This window comes from Dioscorea cayenensis, chromosome 20 (genome assembly GCF_009730915.1).
Source record: "Dioscorea cayenensis subsp. rotundata cultivar TDr96_F1 chromosome 20, TDr96_F1_v2_PseudoChromosome.rev07_lg8_w22 25.fasta, whole genome shotgun sequence".
NCBI classification, from domain to species: domain Eukaryota; kingdom Viridiplantae; phylum Streptophyta; class Magnoliopsida; order Dioscoreales; family Dioscoreaceae; genus Dioscorea; species Dioscorea cayenensis.
Window position 1 is genome coordinate 29410716 of NC_052490.1, and position 20081 is coordinate 29430796.

Here is a 20081-nt window from a genome sequence, read left to right on the forward strand (position 1 = left end):
GATGTTTGTCTCTACTAATGAGACAGATTCCAAATTTAGCACATGCAGAGGAGAGCATAAGTGTGTGTTGAGAGATCTTTATCTCTGTGTACTGATTTGTCCAAATTTTGTAAAGTTTTTTTAAAAATAATCATAATTATTTTGTAGTATAATGACTTTAAAAAATATTATTTATATTAAATTTAAATAACATATAAGTAAAAAAACAATTATCCAGTTTGGGGGATTAGAACCCAAAAAGAAAAAAAATAATAAAAAATTTTAATCTCATCTTTTTCTTAAGAGATATATATAGGCCATAAAAGTTTAAATAAACAGGGTTGGGCCCAGGCCCAGTAAGAGCGCCGGTGGATGGCTTCATTGTAATTCTGGCGTCGTTGGTATTGGCGGATTTTTAGCGATCTAGGGTTTGCAATCTATTGCGATTGAAAATTTGGGGATTTTCATTGCTCTCGAGTTCTTGGACCGTGATTTTCTTGCGAACATCGTATCATCAATTCTCGTTGGTATCTTTTCTATCCTTTTCTTCGTCTTTTGTTCTCTGATTTCTGTTCTTATATATCCTGAAAGAGTCGATTTACGTGAACCAAAGGCTAGTTTTTTTTTTTTATTCCTCTCTTTTCCTTGGAGTGTTTTTTGATTCTTGCCTTTAATCTTTTGATTTTTGTTGGGAAGTTTGGAATTTTGCTGGATTGAAAGAGCTATGGTAGTAGTTGCATTAATTTGTTGTCGCTGATGAGCGATTTAGTGCTATTGATTTGGTTCCTTTGATCATCAAAAGGTGCAATGGATGGCACGTTCATTCATTTTGGTTTTGGCTCTTGAATGATATTGTATCAGCTTTGCTTTACTCTATAAAATTATTGGTTTCTAAGCTTTCCATCATTCATAGTTCTCTTCTGAGATTTGAAGTTTTGGTCTTTGATTTAGTAGAATGGAAATGTTGATTGTTTTAAGAAAATTCAACACAGGTTTTATTGAATGGCTATCATATGTGATATTTATTATCTTTAGGATGGTTGCTCTTTGTTTATGTTGTTATATAGTAATTCGCTATTATGGTTGATGTTGTTGTACATTTTTTCGAGTTCACTGTCTTGTCATATTTTCAAAAATCTCACCTCAGATTTTTTTTTTCTTTTTTTTGATTTTTTTTTCTGTTCAAGCCCTTTTGGCTTCACTGGAAGTGAACAGATTGCTGCATCTAGGTTCCTTGCAGAATATTATTTAACTATATGCAACCAATTCATCTACTGATTTCTTATGCCTTCTCTTCTCATCCAATCTCCTTATTGTTTCTGATTGGCATTATCAGTATTTGATGAATATGCTTTAAAGCGGTTCAATATGTGTTGGAGTTCATATTTGAGTCTTTGTTTTTGAACCTGCTTAGCATCATCTTCTTGACCATCATTTTGTATTTCTTTCTCTTCATTTTCTCTATTATTACTGTTATATTTGTCACTCCTTTGAGAGAAATTCAAACTGATACTCCTTTAAACCAACTTCATGGCTTGGATTGAACCAAGATTCTTATTTTGCATATATTTTTGGCCTTTCTGTTGTTTGCCTCCTTTCTATAATTATATGCTTCCTCCTGCAAAAGCATCTGGCACCTGTGCTTCCTCCATAGTTGCCTTTCAAGCATCCTTGAGATACATAAGATGCCAAGGACAAGAGCGAATGCTGCTACTGTTAAGGCAGCTGAACCAGTAAAGCCTGTTGAAACTGAAGAGCAGGTGGAGCTGGATGATCCTGAGGATGCAATGGAAGAGGAGGTTGAGTATGAAGAAGTTGAGGAGGAAATTGAGGAGGTGGAAGAAGAAGAAGAGGAAGTTATTGAGGAGGAGGAGGATGTTGAAGAATATGATGGTGAGGATATAGCCGGTAATGGAGTCAAGTCAAATGTTGCTCCTGGGGGTGACAATAGAATGAAGGAAGATGAGAAGGAAGGAGCTGACAGTGACCTACATGCTGAACTTCTTGCTCTTCCTCCACATGGCTCTGAAGTCTATGTTGGTGGCATTCCTCATGACACCTCTGAAGCTGATTTAAAGAGCTTCTGTGAGTCTGTTGGGGAAGTAACTGAGGTGAGGTTTGCCTTTCTTTTTTCATTTTCTTTCATGATTCTATCAGCAAGATTAGATTTGTGATTAATGTTTTCTAAGATTAACAGGTTAGATTGATGAAAAGCAAGGACTCATCGGAGAACAAAGGTTATGCATTTGTTACTTTCAGAACTAAAGAATTGGCGACTAAGGCGATAGAAGATCTGAATAATTCTGAATTCAAGGTAACATTTATTTTTTGGTTTTAACTATTTTTTGGTTCCCTAGATTTGAACAAGGTATCATTTCTGCATGTTGTTCATTCTAACTGAACCAATGTTTTTGCACATGAACTTTCAAGATTTTGGCTAATGATACTTTATGCAACCTTTCGTTGTCAATTCACAATGCTGCCATTTATGTATCAGTTACCTAGCAACTTTTTCTTCTACTGAGTGATTTTTGGGTATGTGCCATTTGGCAATAAAGATGGATTTGAGTTACTCATTTATTATCTCACTGCCATGTGGTACATATCCAATGGCCTCGGTGCAACACAACTCAATGCATGCAAGAATTCCCCTTCTACATCTTCAGTGATTCCCTATAGTTAGTCTTCTTTTTTCATCTGTCTGGTCCTACATAATGGGTTGCGTGCTTGACTTGATGAACTGTCTTAATCGGTTTGATCCTTCAGCATATAAAGACAATATTTTAAGCTGTTGCTTCGAGTTTCAAGGATAATGACTTTGTTTAGGTTTTATTTTATCCTAATACTCACTTGAGCATGCAACATATACATATTAGGGAAGGAAGATCAAGTGCTCGACCTCTCAAGCAAAACATAGACTGTTTATCGGCAATGTTCCAAGAAACTGGGTAGAGGATGATCTAAAAAAGGTCGTCACAAAGATTGGCCCTGGAGTTAATAAAGTGGATCTGATGAAGGTAATGCATAACATGCCCCTCATCCCCATCCTATCGTTACTTAAGCAATTCAATTCTTGGTTAAGAATTGAATTGCTATAGCACTGCTATTTTACTGGCTCTCCTGACAACTTGAGAATGTTAATTTCTCTTTTATAGGATCCACAGAATTCCAGCCGTAATCGTGGTTATGCTTTCATTGAGTATTACAATCATGCCTGTGCTGAATATTCTAGGAAGAAGATGTCCACTCCGAAGTTCAAGTTGGACTCAAATGCCCCTACTGTAAGCTGGGCGGACCCAAAGAGTGGAGATTCCAGTTCCAGTTCTCAGGTTTTTATTAAACTTTATCAGAAGTTTTTTTGCTATTTGAGAATATGGTTGTGATCCTTATAGTTGTTGTTTCTATCAACTTATTTTTGAAGGTAAAGGCCGTTTATGTTAAAAATTTGCCTAAGGATGTAACAAGTGATCAACTAAAAAAGCTGTTTGCGCATCATGGTGAAATTACCAAAGTTGTGCTTCCTCCTGCCAAGTCTGGGCAGGATAAGCGATATGGGTTTGTTCATTTTGAAGAGCGTTCGACTGCGATGAAAGCACTCAAGAACACCGAGAGATATGAACTTAATGGTGAATTTCTCACTATTTTGTTCTCATATTTTGCAAACATAGTCTAACTACTGATGTTTCTGTTTACATGAACAGGTGAAATTCTTGAGTGTTCTCTTGCAAAACCTCCTGCTGATAAGAAAAATGAACCAGTCTCTAATGCCCAGAAAGGTGCTCTGTTGCCAAATTATCCACCCCGAATCGGACATGGACTGATGGGTGGTGCTTATCCTTTAATGCCAGGTTTTGGACAGGTAAAATATTATGATTTAGATGATGGTTCTGTGCTACTCCCACGTCTCAATTGCCGTCCCCTGATAAACTATGTTTTTTTTTCTCTTGCAGCCAATGATATATGGTCGGGGACAAACCCCCGCTGGCATGGCGATGGTGCCAATGATATTACCTGATGGGCGTCTAGGATATGTCCTGTAAGAAAAAGTTTCTTGATATCTACTGATTATATAGACTAGTTATTGTTTTTGACTTATGCCAAAATTCATTCATGAAGAACTGAAACTGGTTAATGGCTTAAAATTTAAATATTGCATCATGTCTATATAAACGGACTTTCTCTCGTCACTGTGCATCATTTTCATCAAACGTATTTTGCAGGCAACAACCTGGAGCACCTATGCCTCCAGCACCGCGTAGTGGTGGGGGCGGTGGTGGTGGTGGTGGTGGTGCAGGTAGCAGTCGAGGCGGCAACTCTCATGGCGGACGGAAAAACAATGATAATGACCGCGGCCGAAGATTTCGCCCATACTGAACTTCTTCAACCTTCTTATCCTTTATGGCTTGTGCAAAGCATATTAGCTTGTAACATTATCCTTTACTCAGTGTTTCTGTTTTTAAGGAAAAAAGATGTGATAGTTTTGCCACCCATCTTTAGAATTTGAAGAGTAGGGGCCTAATTATCAAATCTTTGGTGATGAACAAATATAACCTTATGACTAGTGTTATATTTCCTTGCTTTGATGATCTGTTTGTTTTTTGTTTGATCCATTTGTCATTTAACCAGTGTGTGTGTGTGTCTTTGTGTGGTGGATAAGCCCTTATTTTTATTTGCATATGGATCCTCCCTTTGTTTGGGAATATATGAAAGCTCTCAAGTCAAATGGCCAAAAAAGTTTAAGCAACTATTTATCTCATATATATATATATATATTAGAACATGGTTTTAGTATATAAATTTTAAATTTATATCTCTTTTATGTTAAAAGCGATCTGTATCTATTGGATGAGAAAGCCCCATAATTATTCTACACAATTAAAATATTTCAAGGCATACATGTATTTATATATATATATATATGGAAATATGGAATTTTATGGGGGCCATTAGGCCATATATGAAAAAATAAAAGAACCCTTAAAATTGGCTCAAAAGCTGCCTTTTACAAAGACATCCAACCAAAAGTTTTGCAACTAAACCCAACATTCTTACAAAATTACCCCAAGATATAACCAATGTCCTCCATTAATCCTCCAATATATTATTCAGCACATACCTTTTAAAGCTTTGGTGCAACAAAGACTTATCTCCAACTCCATAATGCTCCAATGAACATTGATCCTCAAGCTCCTGCCCAACAAACAAAACAATCTGGCGATCTTGTGGAGTTTCTTCTTCTATGAAAATCATGTCCTTGATTTCATTAATGGTGGTTGACCCATTCACTTGCAGTTCTAACCATTTGGAAGTCCATGTCTCAACAAAGATTGTGTACTTTTTTTCATTCAAATCCTTATCAAGATTAACCTTTTTCTTCTTTTCATGATGAACTACTTTTCTCCCAACCTTCTTATGTTGTCCCTTTATAGAAAAAGCTCTTCTCTTCTTGGTTCTTGATTTTGGTGCCATGGTTGCTTTGATTCTCTTTGACAACAATGCCATGGTTGACTTGAATTTCTTTGTCACTACCATTGTTTTATCTCCTGCAAAACAAAGCTTAATTTTGCTAATGAAGAATATATGTACATGTGTCTACTATATATATTGTTGATGTTTTTTAAAGGAAAAAAAAAAAAAAGAAAGAGAATTTTTCTTTTACCATTTTTTACCATTTTGAATTTGTTCAGAAAGGATTGCTATTCTTTGTGAATTATATATACAGCCTATCATACCATTTATGGATGTATTTGTATCTTTAATATCAATCAATGTTATGAACAAAATCAAAAGAAATGGTATTTGCTTTTAACCCTTTTTTAATATGCAAGAAATAGACAAGCATGTTTTATAAATTACAATGATTTTTCATGTGAGTAAAAAAGAAATCAAATATCAATAAGAAACAGTATCTTACCTCTTTGAAAATCCTTGCAAAATCAAAAGGCCAATTGAGAGAAAGATGATGATGATGATGATGCTTGTTTGTGTGGGACGTGGCCTTATTTATAGGCATTGAAACAGTAACATGGAATTGACCAGGAGATAAGAGCAATTAATGTGGTTAATTGTTGTTAATGAATTGGAGTAAAAAACTTTCTACATTTGATTGGATATGTTATAACTCTTGTCCTTCTCTCACTATCACAAAATTGGCAGTTTTTTTTTAATTTGGTATTTATGTATTTATGTCTATATAATTATTGGTATAATATTCTCCTTAATTATCATTCTTTTTTATGGTAATTTTCTTTTTTAAAACACAGGTTTAAATATTTTTCTTTTTTAGAAATATCCTTATTTAAAATATTGGCTTTAATTTTTTTTCCCCCTGGTTTTAATAAGCAAGATGAAACACCAAATTTTTTTATATATAATTTTTTAAAAAATAATAAAATAAAAATGAAGCCGTTGAACATCAAAATATAAAATAAAGCGGGCTTTTGAAAGTGTGTTTCAAATATTAGTTTCATGCAAAACAGGGACATATTGCTCCTTTTTTTTTAAATAAGAATATTTAAATTTTTTTTATTTTAACCTGATTGTTGTAAATTGCCCTGCCATTAGATGACCAAAAAAGCAAAAATCTAAAAACAAATAATTATAACAGTGAGTAATCAAATTGCACTAATTAAATGAGAAATTCTACAATGCAAAGTCATTTTTATTTCTTATATTTTTCTGTTGGCTTCTTCATAGTATTAATGACATGAATTATAGAAGCCTTTTTATCAACTCTGAATATTGAAAGATTAAAATTTCATATAAGAAGAGTGATAGGAAGAATTAAAAAAAGGGTGAACTATTGAGGTTTAATGATACATTGTTATTGTTGTTGTTGTTGTATTAAAAACTTAATGATATAATGTTTACACCCATAACCTCCCAAATTGTCTATTAACAATCATCACAGCCTGTGAATTTCCCATCTGATGATCATGAAACAAGAGCTCTATCTAAGTTGCTTTTAGTCTGGTCAGAAGTTTCGTCGTCTCAGCCATCTGGGCAATGTCATCTGATGGATTCGATGTAAGGGACGCTGCAATACATCCATGTACCTAAACGATGAAACAAATAAAGTTTCAAATCTTGTTCGAAAGTTTTCGATCTTGTAAATGCTGCAGATTATGTGCTTTTGGTTGAGTTTAGTAACTCAAAGTTAAGGTTTCTTTGTTATAAATTATATTGGAAAAATGGAAGCATTTTATGTAGCAAGGGAATGGATTCTGACAATTTAATTTTCACTGGAAAAGGAAAAATAATGAAGAAGATAATTACCTGCAACAGACAAGTAGGAGTTTCAATAGATCCCTGCAAAAGAAGATCTACTTTCTTCATTCTGGTTCGAGGCACAGGTGTGATCAAATAGAGTAGATCTTTGGTTATGTTTACTGCTACGACAAATCCTGATTGAGTAAATAAAGGAAGAAATATTATGATAGGATTCATGTTCAGTGTTTACTGAGTACAAGCTGTTATCGAAAATGTTGTCGTAGTTTGGACTGAATATAACAGAGAATGGAGATAGTTGCTTATTATAATGAGATACTACAGAATAAATAAACAAGTCTTTGCCCTGTTTTTAAGAAAAATGCCTCCACTTTGATAAGCTAAGGAACACATTTAGATCTGACAATGGAATTCATGGTGGATTGAAAGATGTTAGATACTTTTGAAATGTAATGATGTCACGGAAGCAAAAACTTAGCAGGCCGGCTTTTAATTATTACATCTGTTTATCTATGGAACATACTTGAGCATGTGTATATGTAATGAATTTGTGTATAAAGCTGCTGTAATACAAGAAAGCATGACATCAAGGAGGGTTTATAGTTTTTATTTCTAATTTTTTCTCTGTTTTTGATTATTTGTATTGTATTACTTCTGGGTTTGTTAGTGTGTTTGTTTGTCTTGTTTTGCTTCTTGGTTTGTAACCCCTTAACGCTTTGTTTTCTTCCTTTTATTCAATAAATTCAGCTCTCTGAGCTCTTTCTCCAAAAAAAAAAAAAGGAGGGTTTATAGAAGAACTTGGCACATTGAGGAAATATCATGGCATTTTATTAAGAAAATTCTTAGCTTTTTTCATAAATGGATATAAAGCATCAGAGAATGAATTTGAGATTACCGAGTCCAATGCACCACCGAGTTGTGTAATTTTCAGATTCTGAAGGCAACATGGAACTGTCTCCCAAGCCAACAATAGACTTGTCCAAACTCTGAAATGTTTCTGAACTAGGAGCCTGAGGTAACAATTTATAGCATAAACAAGAATATGAATAAAAATCTCCAGAAGGGAATGGCCAAATTTCACAAGAAAGGTTTCCATATCTGACATAATATATTCTGAAGAACAGAGATTTTGGGACAGAAACATCAATAATCATATTTATTTGTTATAAAGGCAAGGTTAAGGAACAAAGAAGAGAAGCCGAGGGGAAATAGCACAAACAGTGGTGAATATTACTTAGAAAGGTAACTTGCCCACAACAAACATTGTGACAGATGAATGATCTTATATTTCATGCTTGCTGAGTGACAATGTCAAATAGCAATATCCATGTGGCTGAAGGACTAGGATTGCTCAACACAGTCGGTTCAATCACAAAAATTTGGATCTACCAGAATCAATGTGATAGATAACAATATCTATATGTTATCTATATGTAATAGAGTTCAAAGTGTCAGAAAGGAGATGCAAATTGAATTTCTAAAAAGCTTATCATGATAAATAATATTATACTTGTGGCAAACCTGATAATGGAAGCCAATGACTCCAATTTCTGAAAAGTGAAGTTCATAAAGATGAACAGTAGCAAAGCTGTGAACAAGCTCCTTGTAGGATGAGATGTCGAAGTCTCTAGGCATACATTGCCTAAAATAAGAAACAATTCGAAGATCTCGCATAACACGTGCTTCCTTTTTCATTGACACACTGCCACACACATGTTCAGCACAAGAAAGATTTGGAAGAAGAATAAGAATCATTAAAGACTTGGAAATTTTTTATTTTACTATCTCTGTGATTCACTCACAATATACTTGAAGCATAAAAGGCATGCAAAATAGTAAACACAATAAAGATCAGATTTTACAAATTGAACAAATCATATATATGCCCAAAGTCATCACATTAAATTAAATGGAGTGGAATCATAATAATATAAAGCTTCAAAAAGAAAAGAGCTTAACAAATGCACAAATATCTGCATGCAAATGCCTAATGATGCATACTACTCACAATCGAATAGAAGAATCATCAGATGTTTGTGGGATTTCAATCAAGTTAATTTGTCCCTTTGCGGACTTTTCCAACCAGAACAATCCTCTGGGGAGATTTTTCTTCTCATGAGAAGTGCGAAACTGAACCACATGGGTTAAGTTGATATATCTGAGGATCTCCACCAACAGATTGTAACCAAGACCTTACATACAAGATAAAACAGGATAAGAATTTATACTTAGCATAGATGAATTTGGAAAGAAAATAAATTTTAGTTAATTTTCTGAGGAAGTGCTTGAATCAAAACAGACACTGCTGATATCTTACCTTTCACCCATCCACTTGTATTCACAATAAGAGGTAACATAGGCTTGCGAAGACCATCAGTCTCACGAGCTTGATAGTGTTCTTTGATATAATGATCATATAATGCATAGATACTATTTAGATAGGCGTTTGGATCATGTTCAGCAGAGACACCACCATAGAAAACACATCTGAAGGCAGCATAAATGTATGTCAAATTGTCAAATAGCAGTAAGTTCATCACAGAACAGACAAACAGAGAAAAACATAAAAAGAACTAAGACAAGACTGTGGTAAGCCTATATTAAATCAACATCTATCATCTTCTTGTGAAATAGTACAACTCTGCAAACATTTAAATGTAAATTATATTGTCCAACTCTTGATAGATACCATGCAAAAAGAAACAAGTTCGGACATCCTGAAACACCTACTATCGCATCATACAAATTCATGAAGCTATTTATGCTCATTTAAGCAAAGAATGCAGAATGAAAAAGCAGAAGAAAATATTAGGGGTTGATCCAAACATCAATGTCACTAGTTGCGCTCTTTGCTTCTGAAAGTAAAATTACAAAATGGAACTCTATCATTGAAACAGCTCCACATCCATCTCTTTATAAGTAACAAGGCAACCAGTGTATACAGTACATCAAGATACTTTGCCAGTGATTCAAACAGGTATAAATCAAGCATCAATTGAGGCAATCATCAGGCATACATTTAACACAGATTAGCATTCACATCAAAGTATCTTACCTCTCTGGTATCTTCAAACACAGAATGGACAAATCTGCAAACACTTGAAGCTCAATCACTTGTGAAATTTATCAATCAAACAGATCAAGAATCACCATGGATAACCTCACAATTCACAAGCAAGCAAACCTGGGATCGGATTGTCAAAGATGAGCAGCGAGATGCATCCCGGAGGAGAGAACTCCGCCTGGCCAACATCAGTATCCAAATAAGCCACACGCTCATACCTGATCATCACCAAGGAACAACAACTAAATCCAAGGACGCACAACCAAAAGAAGCAGAGCAAGAGGCAAAGAACAGACCTTTTCAAGAGAGTGTTCAAGAGATGGAGAGAAAACGTCGACTTTCCACAGTTCCCCGGCCCGCAGACGAGAGATGTGGGTGGACGCCGGGATGAGGAGTCATAGGCAATGGAGTTCGCCGCCTCTTGCCACACCGGTGGGATCTCCACGCCGGGCAACGCCGAGTGCTCTCCGATCATGGCTCTCTTGCTCTATCTCTCTCTCGCTTGATCGATCGCAAGAAGGCAAGAAAACAAGCACTTTTGGGTGTTCGATTTCAGCGATCGATGGAAACGTTGTGAAGAATGAGCATTCGAAGAGAAGAGCATGATGATGCATGAATAAAGCGAGGGAAAGAAAAGAAGGGTTCTTCGTTGGGCCCCACTTCGCTGACGTGTTGGGTTGGTGGGCCCATTACAAAAGAAACACATTTGCTTATTTATTTATTTATTTATAATTATGTATACAAATACAATGGCCGTTTTTTCAAATGTCAAATCCGTGAAAAATAGTGATATTATTTGATTTTTAAACTTAAATTGAAATAATTCTTTTAAACGCTTTGTCTGTCTGTGTAATTTTATTTATTTATAATTTTAATATAAATATTTTTAATAAATAGTTCATGATTTCTTTATTAAAAATTTAAAAAGTATATAAATAATTTAAAGAGGAAATCGTAGGTTTTTTCTAATTAAAAATAGAAATTCAACTCAGGTTAAAATAATTATTTTAACGTCATTGTCTGTACAATTTTTTTCATAATTTTAATATAAATCTTTTAATAAATAATTCATGACTTCTATTAAACAAGAAAAGTATGCAACTGATCTAACGAGGAAACCAAAGGTTTTTTTTCTAATAAAAAATTTTAAAAAAAAATAACTTAATAACACGTAATTTTGCTCCATTTAAGGGGGTGTAAGTCAGAATCTCAAAATAAAAACCATAAATCACATTCACTTGCAATCATCAACACAAATGACAAAACAATGATATGTATAAAAATAGGATTTTTTTTATAATTAGTAACAAAACTAGTACACATAGATTTGTCCAACATTCTGCATAGAATCAGAAGTTCTTCTGCTCATCTAGTTCTCTAACCATGTCAATGTTCCGACAATAAGTAGCTTGCTCGGGAGATCACCGCCGCAGGGTGCGAGATAAGTGAGCTTCTTCCTGTAATGTTACAGCACCATCTTCATTATAACTTATCGGAACGGAAATATACATGTTTCAAGAGGGTGTAGCATTTGTTCATACCTTTGGATGTCGATGTCAGTGATAAAGATGAACCCTGCAACATTACTGTGGTGAATTGCAAGGAATTGTCAGAGATCTTCAACAGATGTATGAAGTTTATAAAGAATGGTTAGCTCATGCAATGGTATATTTACCTGGAGATTATTTGGTCGGGTTCCTTGGCATATGAAACAGCTAAAACCAAATGGAGTAAGTCACGGTTTATGTTGACAGAGACGAGCCGTGTAGGATCGGCAATAGGCTCTGCACCAATAGGGAGTGCTGAACGAGGAGCTTGTGGACCGCCACCAATTCGATAGACTGATATGTCGCTGAAATTTACTATGTTTGAATGCGGAGATTGATCATTTGTAATCCCATAGAAGTATTCCTTCAGTTTTGTAGAGAGATCTTAAGTAAGCATTACTCCTAAAGACAGGATCTTAACTAAACTAGCAGAAATCATAAGCAAAACAATAACAACTGAACAAGAAAATTAGCTTGAGATGAAACATGGTCTCGATAACTGCAACTTACCCTAATTGCAGAGCTTCTAGATTTCTGACGGACCTTAACATTCCTCGTTACAACACCACCGGACTTGTGAAGTTTTACAACATCCACATTAGGCTTGTTCTTAAGTACAGCTTTCAGCATGCTCCAAAGTTTCTCCTTCATAAAATATCCAGCAGATGTGAATTTCAGAAATACAACTGGAAAATTGGATATCTAAGTCAAAATGCACGGCTGTCATTCAACAAAACAATTTCAATTTAGCATCAGTCCATCAAACTAATACTGGGGAGTATATGGTGAGCATAATTATTTGGTTTTGAACTTACTCAAAGAATTTCCAAAATTATCCAAATAACCTAAACATTTTAAAATTGAAGAATGATGACTGCTTGTGTAAGGAGTTCAGAATCATCACGATCCATAGGATAACATTCAAATACATATATACGTGCAACAAAACTATGAGAAAGCATCCAAGACGTCAACTTGAAATCAAAAGTGGCACACACCAATGCTCTTGTATGAAGAAGATACTATGCAAACAAGGATCTAGCAGCTATAATACATCTGGGTATTACTAACTTTACCTGTCCCAAGACCAGAACCACATTGGCATTGAAGGTGTCGATTGAATGGAGAAGCAACTGCACAAGAAAATGGTGCAGAAATCAATCCCTTGCAATAAGGAAAATAAAGGCCCATAACAGATTGGGTAGACAGCCTCTTTAAAAGAAATTTGTCAACTTTGAAGCAAGAACAATGTTGTTAAGGGCGCAATCCGCACCTGAGGCGCTAGGACCCTTATATCGCCCGAGGCACAAGCCGCAAAAAAAAAGCGCACTGATCAAAGTAAGGTGCACACACATAAAGAATATATAAATATATATATATATGGTATATGATAGACAAATAGAAAGCTTAAAGCCTTAAACTCTAATATTAATAAACTTGTCTTATTTTAAAGTCAGAATTCTATTCCTAAAATCATAAGCAATTAATAATCATCATCATTAATGTCAAACTCTAAATTCATGTTTTCATCTTCTTTTCCTTAGTCAGAATCCTTGTTCGGTATCATAGCCATCTACATCATGCTCTACTTCATTATCATCTTCCTCTTCAACAGCTGAAAATTTTCTTTTAATAGGCTTAAAAACTTTTCAAATACCAATGCCTAGTAAACTGTAACTCTTTTAATAAACTTAAAAACTTTTCAAATACCAATGCCTAGTAAACTGTGGCTCTTTTAAACAATAGAAGGCCAACAGTTTTTTCAATCAGGCATGTCTTTTTTTGCACCTTGGCTTCAAAAAAATGCACAAAAAAAGCAAAAACCCTCACGACCCTTAGAGGCGCTAAGGAGGTTTAACACCGCGCCTGGGCACCTAGGCGCGCCTTAACAACACTGAGCAAGAACATGACAGCTATTGATCAATTGTGAAAATGAAGAACAAAACAGGGTTTGAATTTTCAAAGGAGTTGAATTTATTTGTGCACCAGCACCCAGAGGAGTTAACTATATGGTTTATGGTAGTGCTAAACAACATAATTATCACCAAGAAAAATACAGAACAAAAAGGATGAAGAAGCACCTCATAGCCAACACCTTCAACCCACCCCATGGTGTTGATCACCATGCCAGCGGCTCTTGATTCAGCATTGCCAGTAAACTGTCTTTCAAGTGTCCGAGACAATTCCTTGACAAGAACTTTGTATAACTCTGCATTGACACTGTGAAGTGACAAACTGAATGATGTTTCCTGAATTTAAGACCTTTATCATATAATTTCTGAAAGCAAAACAAATATTCTACAGTTTGAATCAAAAGAACTAACATGGAGAAGTCAACCACTTACATGAATTGAATGCATAAAAGAACCAAACTACAAATTACATACCTAGGACTTGCGTGCCCATAGAAATACACAATTGGCATTTCTAAAGGAATCCCTTCCACAATATCTATTGGCATTTCAACAGGAGTAGCAGCAATACATCCAGGAATAGAGATAGATCCTTGGCCAATATCTAAATCAACAAAAGTAGGTTTCCAGCCCTGCTTGCAAGCCCAGCTAAGTAGCATTTTGCACAAGCTACTTTTACCAGAATCGATAGGTCCAACGATGATAACCCTGGGACCCTGAACCACTAAAGCAAATCATATAGCTGAAAATCAAAAGAAAATTAGCACAGCTTCAACCATCTGTCAAACTCTCAAACACCAGAACCATACTGCTCAAATTTTCAATTTCGTGATGCAAAAGAACTCAACACAGAAATTACAAATAAAAAGCACACAAAATAAGAGAAAGATCATAAATTTCACGGAAGAATAGATACCTGCGAAGAATCCAAATCATCATTTGGCGCCGCTCTAGCGCGAGCCCTTCTCCCATGTAGAATAGCATGAACATTCACATAGCTTACCATTGGGGTCTAGAGCAAACCAAACATCGAAAGCATGAAACAAGAAAAAAAAAAACCCCCCAAATTTTTCAGTAAAAACCAGGAGCTAAAAACTAGAAAAACGCAAAGGCGGCAGCTTTCCCCCAAAATCCAAACACAAACCTCGTCAGCCACATAAACATCACTATTCCCATCGACTTCGATCGTCGCTCCATTCCACGTGAAAATCTAATAAACGAAATCCAAATCACAAACAAAAGAAGGGCAAAAACCAGGCTTTGGCGCAGAGGAAAACCAGGAAGAAGGAGAAGAAGAGAGGACTCACAGCAAACTTGAGGCGAGGGGGAATGGTGAGCCAGTTCTCAGGAGGAAGCTCGGCACCGAAGATCTCAGCAGTGCCGGTGAGAAGCCGAATACGAAGCGGGCCATCTGGACCGACCTCCACCCTCAGCTCGCTCTCCTTCTCCAGTTTGAACTGCCGTGTAGACGGCGGCGGCGGCGCTTGGCCGGAGTTCATTGCCGGATCACCGGAGCCTCGAACCAAACCTAGTGACAAACTATACTTCGCGAAAACCGCACCAAAAATACCCAAAATTGCAATTCGCACTTCATTGTTTTTTTAATTTATTAAATTTTTTTATCATTTCCATGGGCCTTGGGCCATCAAGTTTTCGGCATTAAATTTTAGAAATTATTTATTAATTAATTAATTATTTTTTTTAAGTAGCATGTATACTTTCTCAAAATTAATAAGATTTATACTAATATATATCTATTTATCCATAAAATTTCATAATAAACAAACACTTTTTTTTTTTTATAGAGTGGTTAAACCACAAATACATTAAAAAGAAAAAAAAAAGTATCATAATAAATTTTACTTTAGAGAAATTTATCCCTTTTTCTTTTGCATGAATGAATGGCAAACAGAATATGACATCCTAATAATTAAATTGTATATTTTGTTAGCAAACTAAAATTAAAAGAGCTAATTTAGTTTTATCACCAATCTTCGATGCTACTTCAGGAGAATACTTCATCAATGGCATCTTAGTTTTATTGATGAGAATGATCAATTGTGGAAATATATCTTACTAAAAGAAATGATGGAATCCACTATACCCACTAATGCAATGCAAGCATATATTCTAAAGTACTTTTATCACAAGAAAATCTCCTAAACATTTCCATAATATTAATTTTAAGAACATATAATACATGTAGAGACTGTATCCAAATGTAAGAAGTAACAGCAGCCAATGTTAATTATATATAACTGATATATATATATATATAACTGATATAACTGAAACAAATCTTATATATATCCCTTTGCTTTCAACTAAACTAACTGAAATAAATTATACAGAAAACCCCTCCTTCTTAGAAGTGATATATAGTGCATGGAGAAAGCTTTGCAATGTTAATTAAAGAGAACAAACCAAATGAGTGATTAATATTGAGATGCAAATTAAGTAATTTAAGTGCCAAAATTTAAACTAGGAATAACTAGCATGTATCTAAAATTTCACAGAGAATAATAGAGAAGTGAAGAAGGCTTTCACTTATATAAACTGGAAGATCAGAAGTACTAAGTTCATTACAAGGGAAGATTAAGGGATGAGAGAGAGAGAGAGATACAACCCCAAACAAGCATTACAACTAATTAAACATCAACATGCATGCATGCATGCATGGATGAAAAACTTAATTATACATCAAGGTGTAGACCGCATTTGGCAACCAGACACTAAGAACTGACCAGAAGTATCATCTCTCATTGTGTCATAAATAACACTAGGACTAGTATGATTATGAACACCATCATAAGTGGTAATCACATAGTTTGGATCCTCTCTATCCCTCTCCACCCTCTTCTTCACTGAACACCCTTCAGTTGAACACCTATAATAGTTCCTGCATTAATTATAATCAAACACCCTTATCAGTAAATCAAACTCTTCTTTCAGTACTGCATGCACTAAAATGCAGTGCATTAATCTCAGTTTATATATGATCACATACCTTGGATGTGAATTATTCTTCACTGATTTCTTCCCATACTTCCTCCACTTAAATCCATCATCCAATATCTCCACCTCTGACTTTGTTCTAAACGCCACTCTCATTCCTCCTTCCATCATACTTCAACCACCCAAACCCAAACTCAAACTCAGACTCAAACTTAAACTCAAAACAAGAACCAGAAAGTGAAAACTAAAACTTACCAAGTATTACTGCTGGAGCTGCCACCTTGCATGACTTGAGAAAGCTGCTGCTGCTGCTGCTGTTGCTGTTGTTGTTGCTGTTGCTGCTGCTGCTGAACAGCATCACCAATGTCATCATCCATGTTGAGCAAGTACTCAGCTATGTCAAAAGGACTGTGGAGCTGAGGCTGAGAATTAGGATCAGGATCAGAGAAAGAATGATCAGGAGGAGTGGTGAAGTTGGCCATGAAGGCCGGGACAAGCCAGGGAACTCCGGCAGCCGCCATGATGAGCCTTGGCCGGTAATCTATTTAACAGGACGTCTTCATGGTGTTTTAGGGTTTGCTTCCCAGTGAGCTTCCTTTCACTCCATGGCGAAGTTTCTTTGCTGTTGCTCATCGCCACCACCGTTCCCCAGCCGCAACCTGGTCTTTGGAATCGCGTTTCCCAAAGCTTATGACGTTTCCCACGTGCATTCCTGGAATCATCTCAAACCCTAAGTCAGCGCCATGACTTCAAGTTTGTTACGTGGGCTTCTGGTTTGAACACGTACTGGATTTAGTTGTTTGGTTGACTGTTGCCTCGGGATCTGTGTTTGAGTCTTGCATGAATTTTTTTGGGCGGCTGTGAATTTTATTTGAAAAGTTTTGTTTTGTTTTGTTTATTTTTAGAGTTTAAAAGGGGAAAAAAAACAGTGACACAACTGCTGTCTTCTTTTAATTGAAATGATTTATCTATTTTTTTATAAAAAAAACTATTGTATAATACATCAAATTTTTATATAGTAATAGGTGAATAAATTGAGGGTTTAAAATCAACACATACTGTTAAAATGGATTTTAGGTAAATTTTTGGTAAAAAAAATCATATTTATTCATTTTAGGTTATATTGTGGAAGGGATTTATTAGTTTAATATGGTTAATATAAATTTTTGGACAAACATATAACAAACTTTCTATTTTGATTGAGTTAATAATAAGTCTCTAGTTTTTGCATTTATTTATCTTTTAATAAGCCTTAAACTGTCGGCTGTTGATGGCTATTGTAAAAAACAAAACAAAAAAAAATTATCCATGATTTATGTTTGGCAACAATGACAACAATAAATCTTTTCACACGTGTACCTGACTTAATGTTTATGGTCTTTATGATTTTAAACATAAAGGTGTGAAAAATAATATTATTAAATATATATAGTATCCAAATTTTTTAGGGCGGTTTTGTTTGACTTTTAAAATAAACTTCTAATAATTATACAGCTTAATACAGATATACAGGATTTGAAAGTACATGACCTTACAGTTATTTTACTAATTTTATCTTATTGTTTACTTCGAGGTTTACTATTTTATTACAACAATAAAATGTGAAATATGCTATGTTTAAAAATATTACAGTAATTTCTTATTATCACTTTTGCTTGAAAACTTATATTACTTTAATATTTTATTATTGTGTTTGATTCGATCAATGTGGTTGAAAGCTAAAAGTCTGAAAATGCCTTTAAATCTAAAATTTTCAACAAATTTAAGATAAAAATATGAAAAAAAAAAATTTCACATGAAAATATAATTAAAAATATAAACTAAAATTTATATATCACTATATCATAATCAATATATATAATTATTAAAATATAAATTGAAATTTATAATTAAGGTTAAAAAATTTAATTTTGGGTAAGGGATAATTGAGTTTTATTATTAAAAATTAAAAGTAAACTCATCTTAAATAATTACATTGTAAGAGTAAAATTGTCTAATTTTAGCATAGATTATCACCATTGATAATCCAAGATGAACAGTTATTTTGAATGTAATGTGATTATCTAGTTTCTTAATAATATTTCACTATTAAGATTTTCTAATGACTATTAACATTAATGGTGCTACAGTTCAAACATGATAATATTTTTAGATTCACTTGATTCTCAAAAATATTTTCATATAATCGCGAACTAAATAACCGTTCCGGGTCGTTTTGTTCACAAAAATGTTACAATATTGTTCAAAATAAAATTATTGGAAATATAATTCCAAGTCATGCTAACGAAAATATGTGCAATTTATGTTTGATTGACAAAACAGTTATGTAGCTAGATTGTAACATTAATATGTTTAATTAATTAGGAATCTTATACTATAAACTGTCTTTTTACTAAAATACCATTATGTAAAGTTACCAAATATACTACAATTGTGAATAGGAATGTTGTTTTAATAATAAATATTTTTAATATTAAAAAAATAAAATCTGAACTTTAAAATATTTTATTTTATTAAATCAAAAATTTTAATTATTTTAAATAAAAATAATTTTTTTCTTCAACTTAATATTTGAAAAAAAAATATCAAATGTTTTGCTTACACTACAAGCAAGAAACTGTTGAATTAGAAACAGTAATTTAGCAACGGACTGGTTCTGTTGCGATTTAATAACTGATTAGCAATGGATTAGACCGTCCGTTACAATGTTACAAACAAAATTTAGGACTGTTTCAAAATTTAAAACGTAAATGCCATCGGTGGCTAATCCGTTTCTGTTTTAGAAACCGGTAAAATATTCGTGGAAAGGCAAAACATGAAATTTTCTTACTTTTGAATTTTTAAAAAATTTATGTTTTCAAAATGTTTTTGAATTTAAAGGTTATAATGGAGGAAATAAAACTATTGAGTTAATATATAATAATCACATTATCAAAAATATTATCAAAATTATTAAATTACAAGAATGTAATGATTCCACCTAAATAATTAATCAAATGAGATAAGCTTATCGCCATTATAAAAAATAATAATAATAATAAAAATAATGATGTAGTACAGTGACATACCAAATAATAACTACCATATTCAATGAATGACCGTATATAAAATACTTTCGCTTCTCATTCCGAAGTCAAATGGTTGGGGATGGTTCACCCATATTTCTAATTATTATTATTATTATTATTATTATATATATATATATATAATTTTAAAGTCAAAAAGTACACTTTGTCTAGTATTCCACGGAGGCAACAGCCAGGAAGAGTCATGCTCAGCTCATGCTTGCCTTTTTCCAGGAAATTTAATTCCATAATTGAAACAATTAAGTTATCAGATATTCAGAGACATAGAGCCCACCAATTGACTAGTTTTGTCTCCTTCAGTTGAGTAAAA

General features: G+C 34.0%; 4 protein-coding genes across 5 annotated transcripts; 1 reads left to right on the forward strand and 3 right to left on the reverse strand.

Annotated features, from left to right (window-relative positions):
- The first annotated feature begins 340 nt into the window (after window positions 1-340).
- LOC120251645 (heterogeneous nuclear ribonucleoprotein Q) lies at window positions 341-4567 on the forward strand. Of its 2 annotated transcripts, none has more exons than XM_039260247.1 (9): window positions 341-506; window positions 1167-2090; window positions 2177-2293; window positions 2856-2996; window positions 3135-3308; window positions 3401-3605; window positions 3681-3838; window positions 3930-4015; window positions 4200-4567. In XM_039260247.1, exons 2-9 carry the CDS (start codon window positions 1665-1667, stop codon window positions 4351-4353), a joined length of 1461 nt encoding a protein of 486 aa, XP_039116181.1. In that variant the 5' UTR covers window positions 341-506; window positions 1167-1664; the 3' UTR covers window positions 4354-4567. The 2 variants fall into 2 exon arrangements, with proteins under 2 accessions (XP_039116181.1, XP_039116180.1); XM_039260246.1 differs by having other exon boundaries at window positions 1607-2090.
- A 2239-nt stretch (window positions 4568-6806) lies between these two features.
- LOC120251786 (polynucleotide 5'-hydroxyl-kinase NOL9-like) lies at window positions 6807-10853 on the reverse strand. Its single transcript, XM_039260433.1, has 9 exons — window positions 10567-10853; window positions 10391-10488; window positions 10262-10295; window positions 9524-9693; window positions 9215-9398; window positions 8728-8908; window positions 8102-8216; window positions 7255-7382; window positions 6807-7034 (listed from the first exon to the last, which is right to left on the reverse strand). The coding sequence occupies exons 1-9, from the start codon at window positions 10743-10745 to the stop codon at window positions 6933-6935; spliced, it is 1191 nt and encodes a 396-aa protein (XP_039116367.1). The 5' UTR covers window positions 10746-10853; the 3' UTR covers window positions 6807-6932.
- Window positions 10854-11527: 674 nt separating this feature from the next.
- LOC120251896 (protein CLP1 homolog) lies at window positions 11528-15306 on the reverse strand. The gene is made up of 10 exons (XM_039260547.1): window positions 15038-15306; window positions 14875-14940; window positions 14647-14742; window positions 14205-14446; window positions 13899-14037; window positions 12894-12950; window positions 12328-12462; window positions 11946-12181; window positions 11812-11856; window positions 11528-11727 (listed from the first exon to the last, which is right to left on the reverse strand). Exons 1-10 carry the CDS (start codon window positions 15227-15229, stop codon window positions 11640-11642), a joined length of 1296 nt encoding a protein of 431 aa, XP_039116481.1. The 5' UTR covers window positions 15230-15306; the 3' UTR covers window positions 11528-11639.
- A 964-nt stretch (window positions 15307-16270) lies between these two features.
- LOC120251845 (probable WRKY transcription factor 75) lies at window positions 16271-17240 on the reverse strand. Its single transcript, XM_039260500.1, has 3 exons — window positions 16941-17240; window positions 16738-16857; window positions 16271-16629 (listed from the first exon to the last, which is right to left on the reverse strand). Exons 1-3 carry the CDS (start codon window positions 17204-17206, stop codon window positions 16431-16433), a joined length of 585 nt encoding a protein of 194 aa, XP_039116434.1. The 5' UTR covers window positions 17207-17240; the 3' UTR covers window positions 16271-16430.
- Window positions 17241-20081: the final 2841 nt, after the last annotated feature.

Coding starts and splice junctions, on each gene's coding strand:
- LOC120251645 (XM_039260247.1), top strand. CDS start 1,665: ATGCCAAGGACAAGAGCGAATGCTGCTACTGTTAAGGCAGCTGAACCA. Junction 3,309..3,400: donor ATTCCAGTTCCAGTTCTCAG/GTTTTTATTAAA, acceptor TTATTTTTGAAG/GTAAAGGCCGTTTATGTTAA. Junction 3,606..3,680: donor CGAGAGATATGAACTTAATG/GTGAATTTCTCA, acceptor TTACATGAACAG/GTGAAATTCTTGAGTGTTCT.
- LOC120251786 (XM_039260433.1), bottom strand. CDS start 10,745: ATGATCGGAGAGCACTCGGCGTTGCCCGGCGTGGAGATCCCACCGGTG. Junction 10,489..10,566: donor TTGAACACTCTCTTGAAAAG/GTCTGTTCTTTG, acceptor GGTGATGATCAG/GTATGAGCGTGTGGCTTATT. Junction 9,694..10,261: donor TGTTTGAAGATACCAGAGAG/GTAAGATACTTT, acceptor TGCTGCCTTCAG/ATGTGTTTTCTATGGTGGTG.
- LOC120251845 (XM_039260500.1), bottom strand. CDS start 17,206: ATGGCGGCTGCCGGAGTTCCCTGGCTTGTCCCGGCCTTCATGGCCAAC. Junction 16,858..16,940: donor AGCTCCAGCAGTAATACTTG/GTAAGTTTTAGT, acceptor GGGTGGTTGAAG/TATGATGGAAGGAGGAATGA. Junction 16,630..16,737: donor AAGAATAATTCACATCCAAG/GTATGTGATCAT, acceptor TAATTAATGCAG/GAACTATTATAGGTGTTCAA.
- LOC120251896 (XM_039260547.1), bottom strand. CDS start 15,229: ATGAACTCCGGCCAAGCGCCGCCGCCGCCGTCTACACGGCAGTTCAAA. Junction 12,182..12,327: donor CTAGAAGCTCTGCAATTAGG/GTAAGTTGCAGT, acceptor ACAAAACTGAAG/GAATACTTCTATGGGATTAC. Junction 11,857..11,945: donor CCCGACCAAATAATCTCCAG/GTAAATATACCA, acceptor AATTCACCACAG/TAATGTTGCAGGGTTCATCT.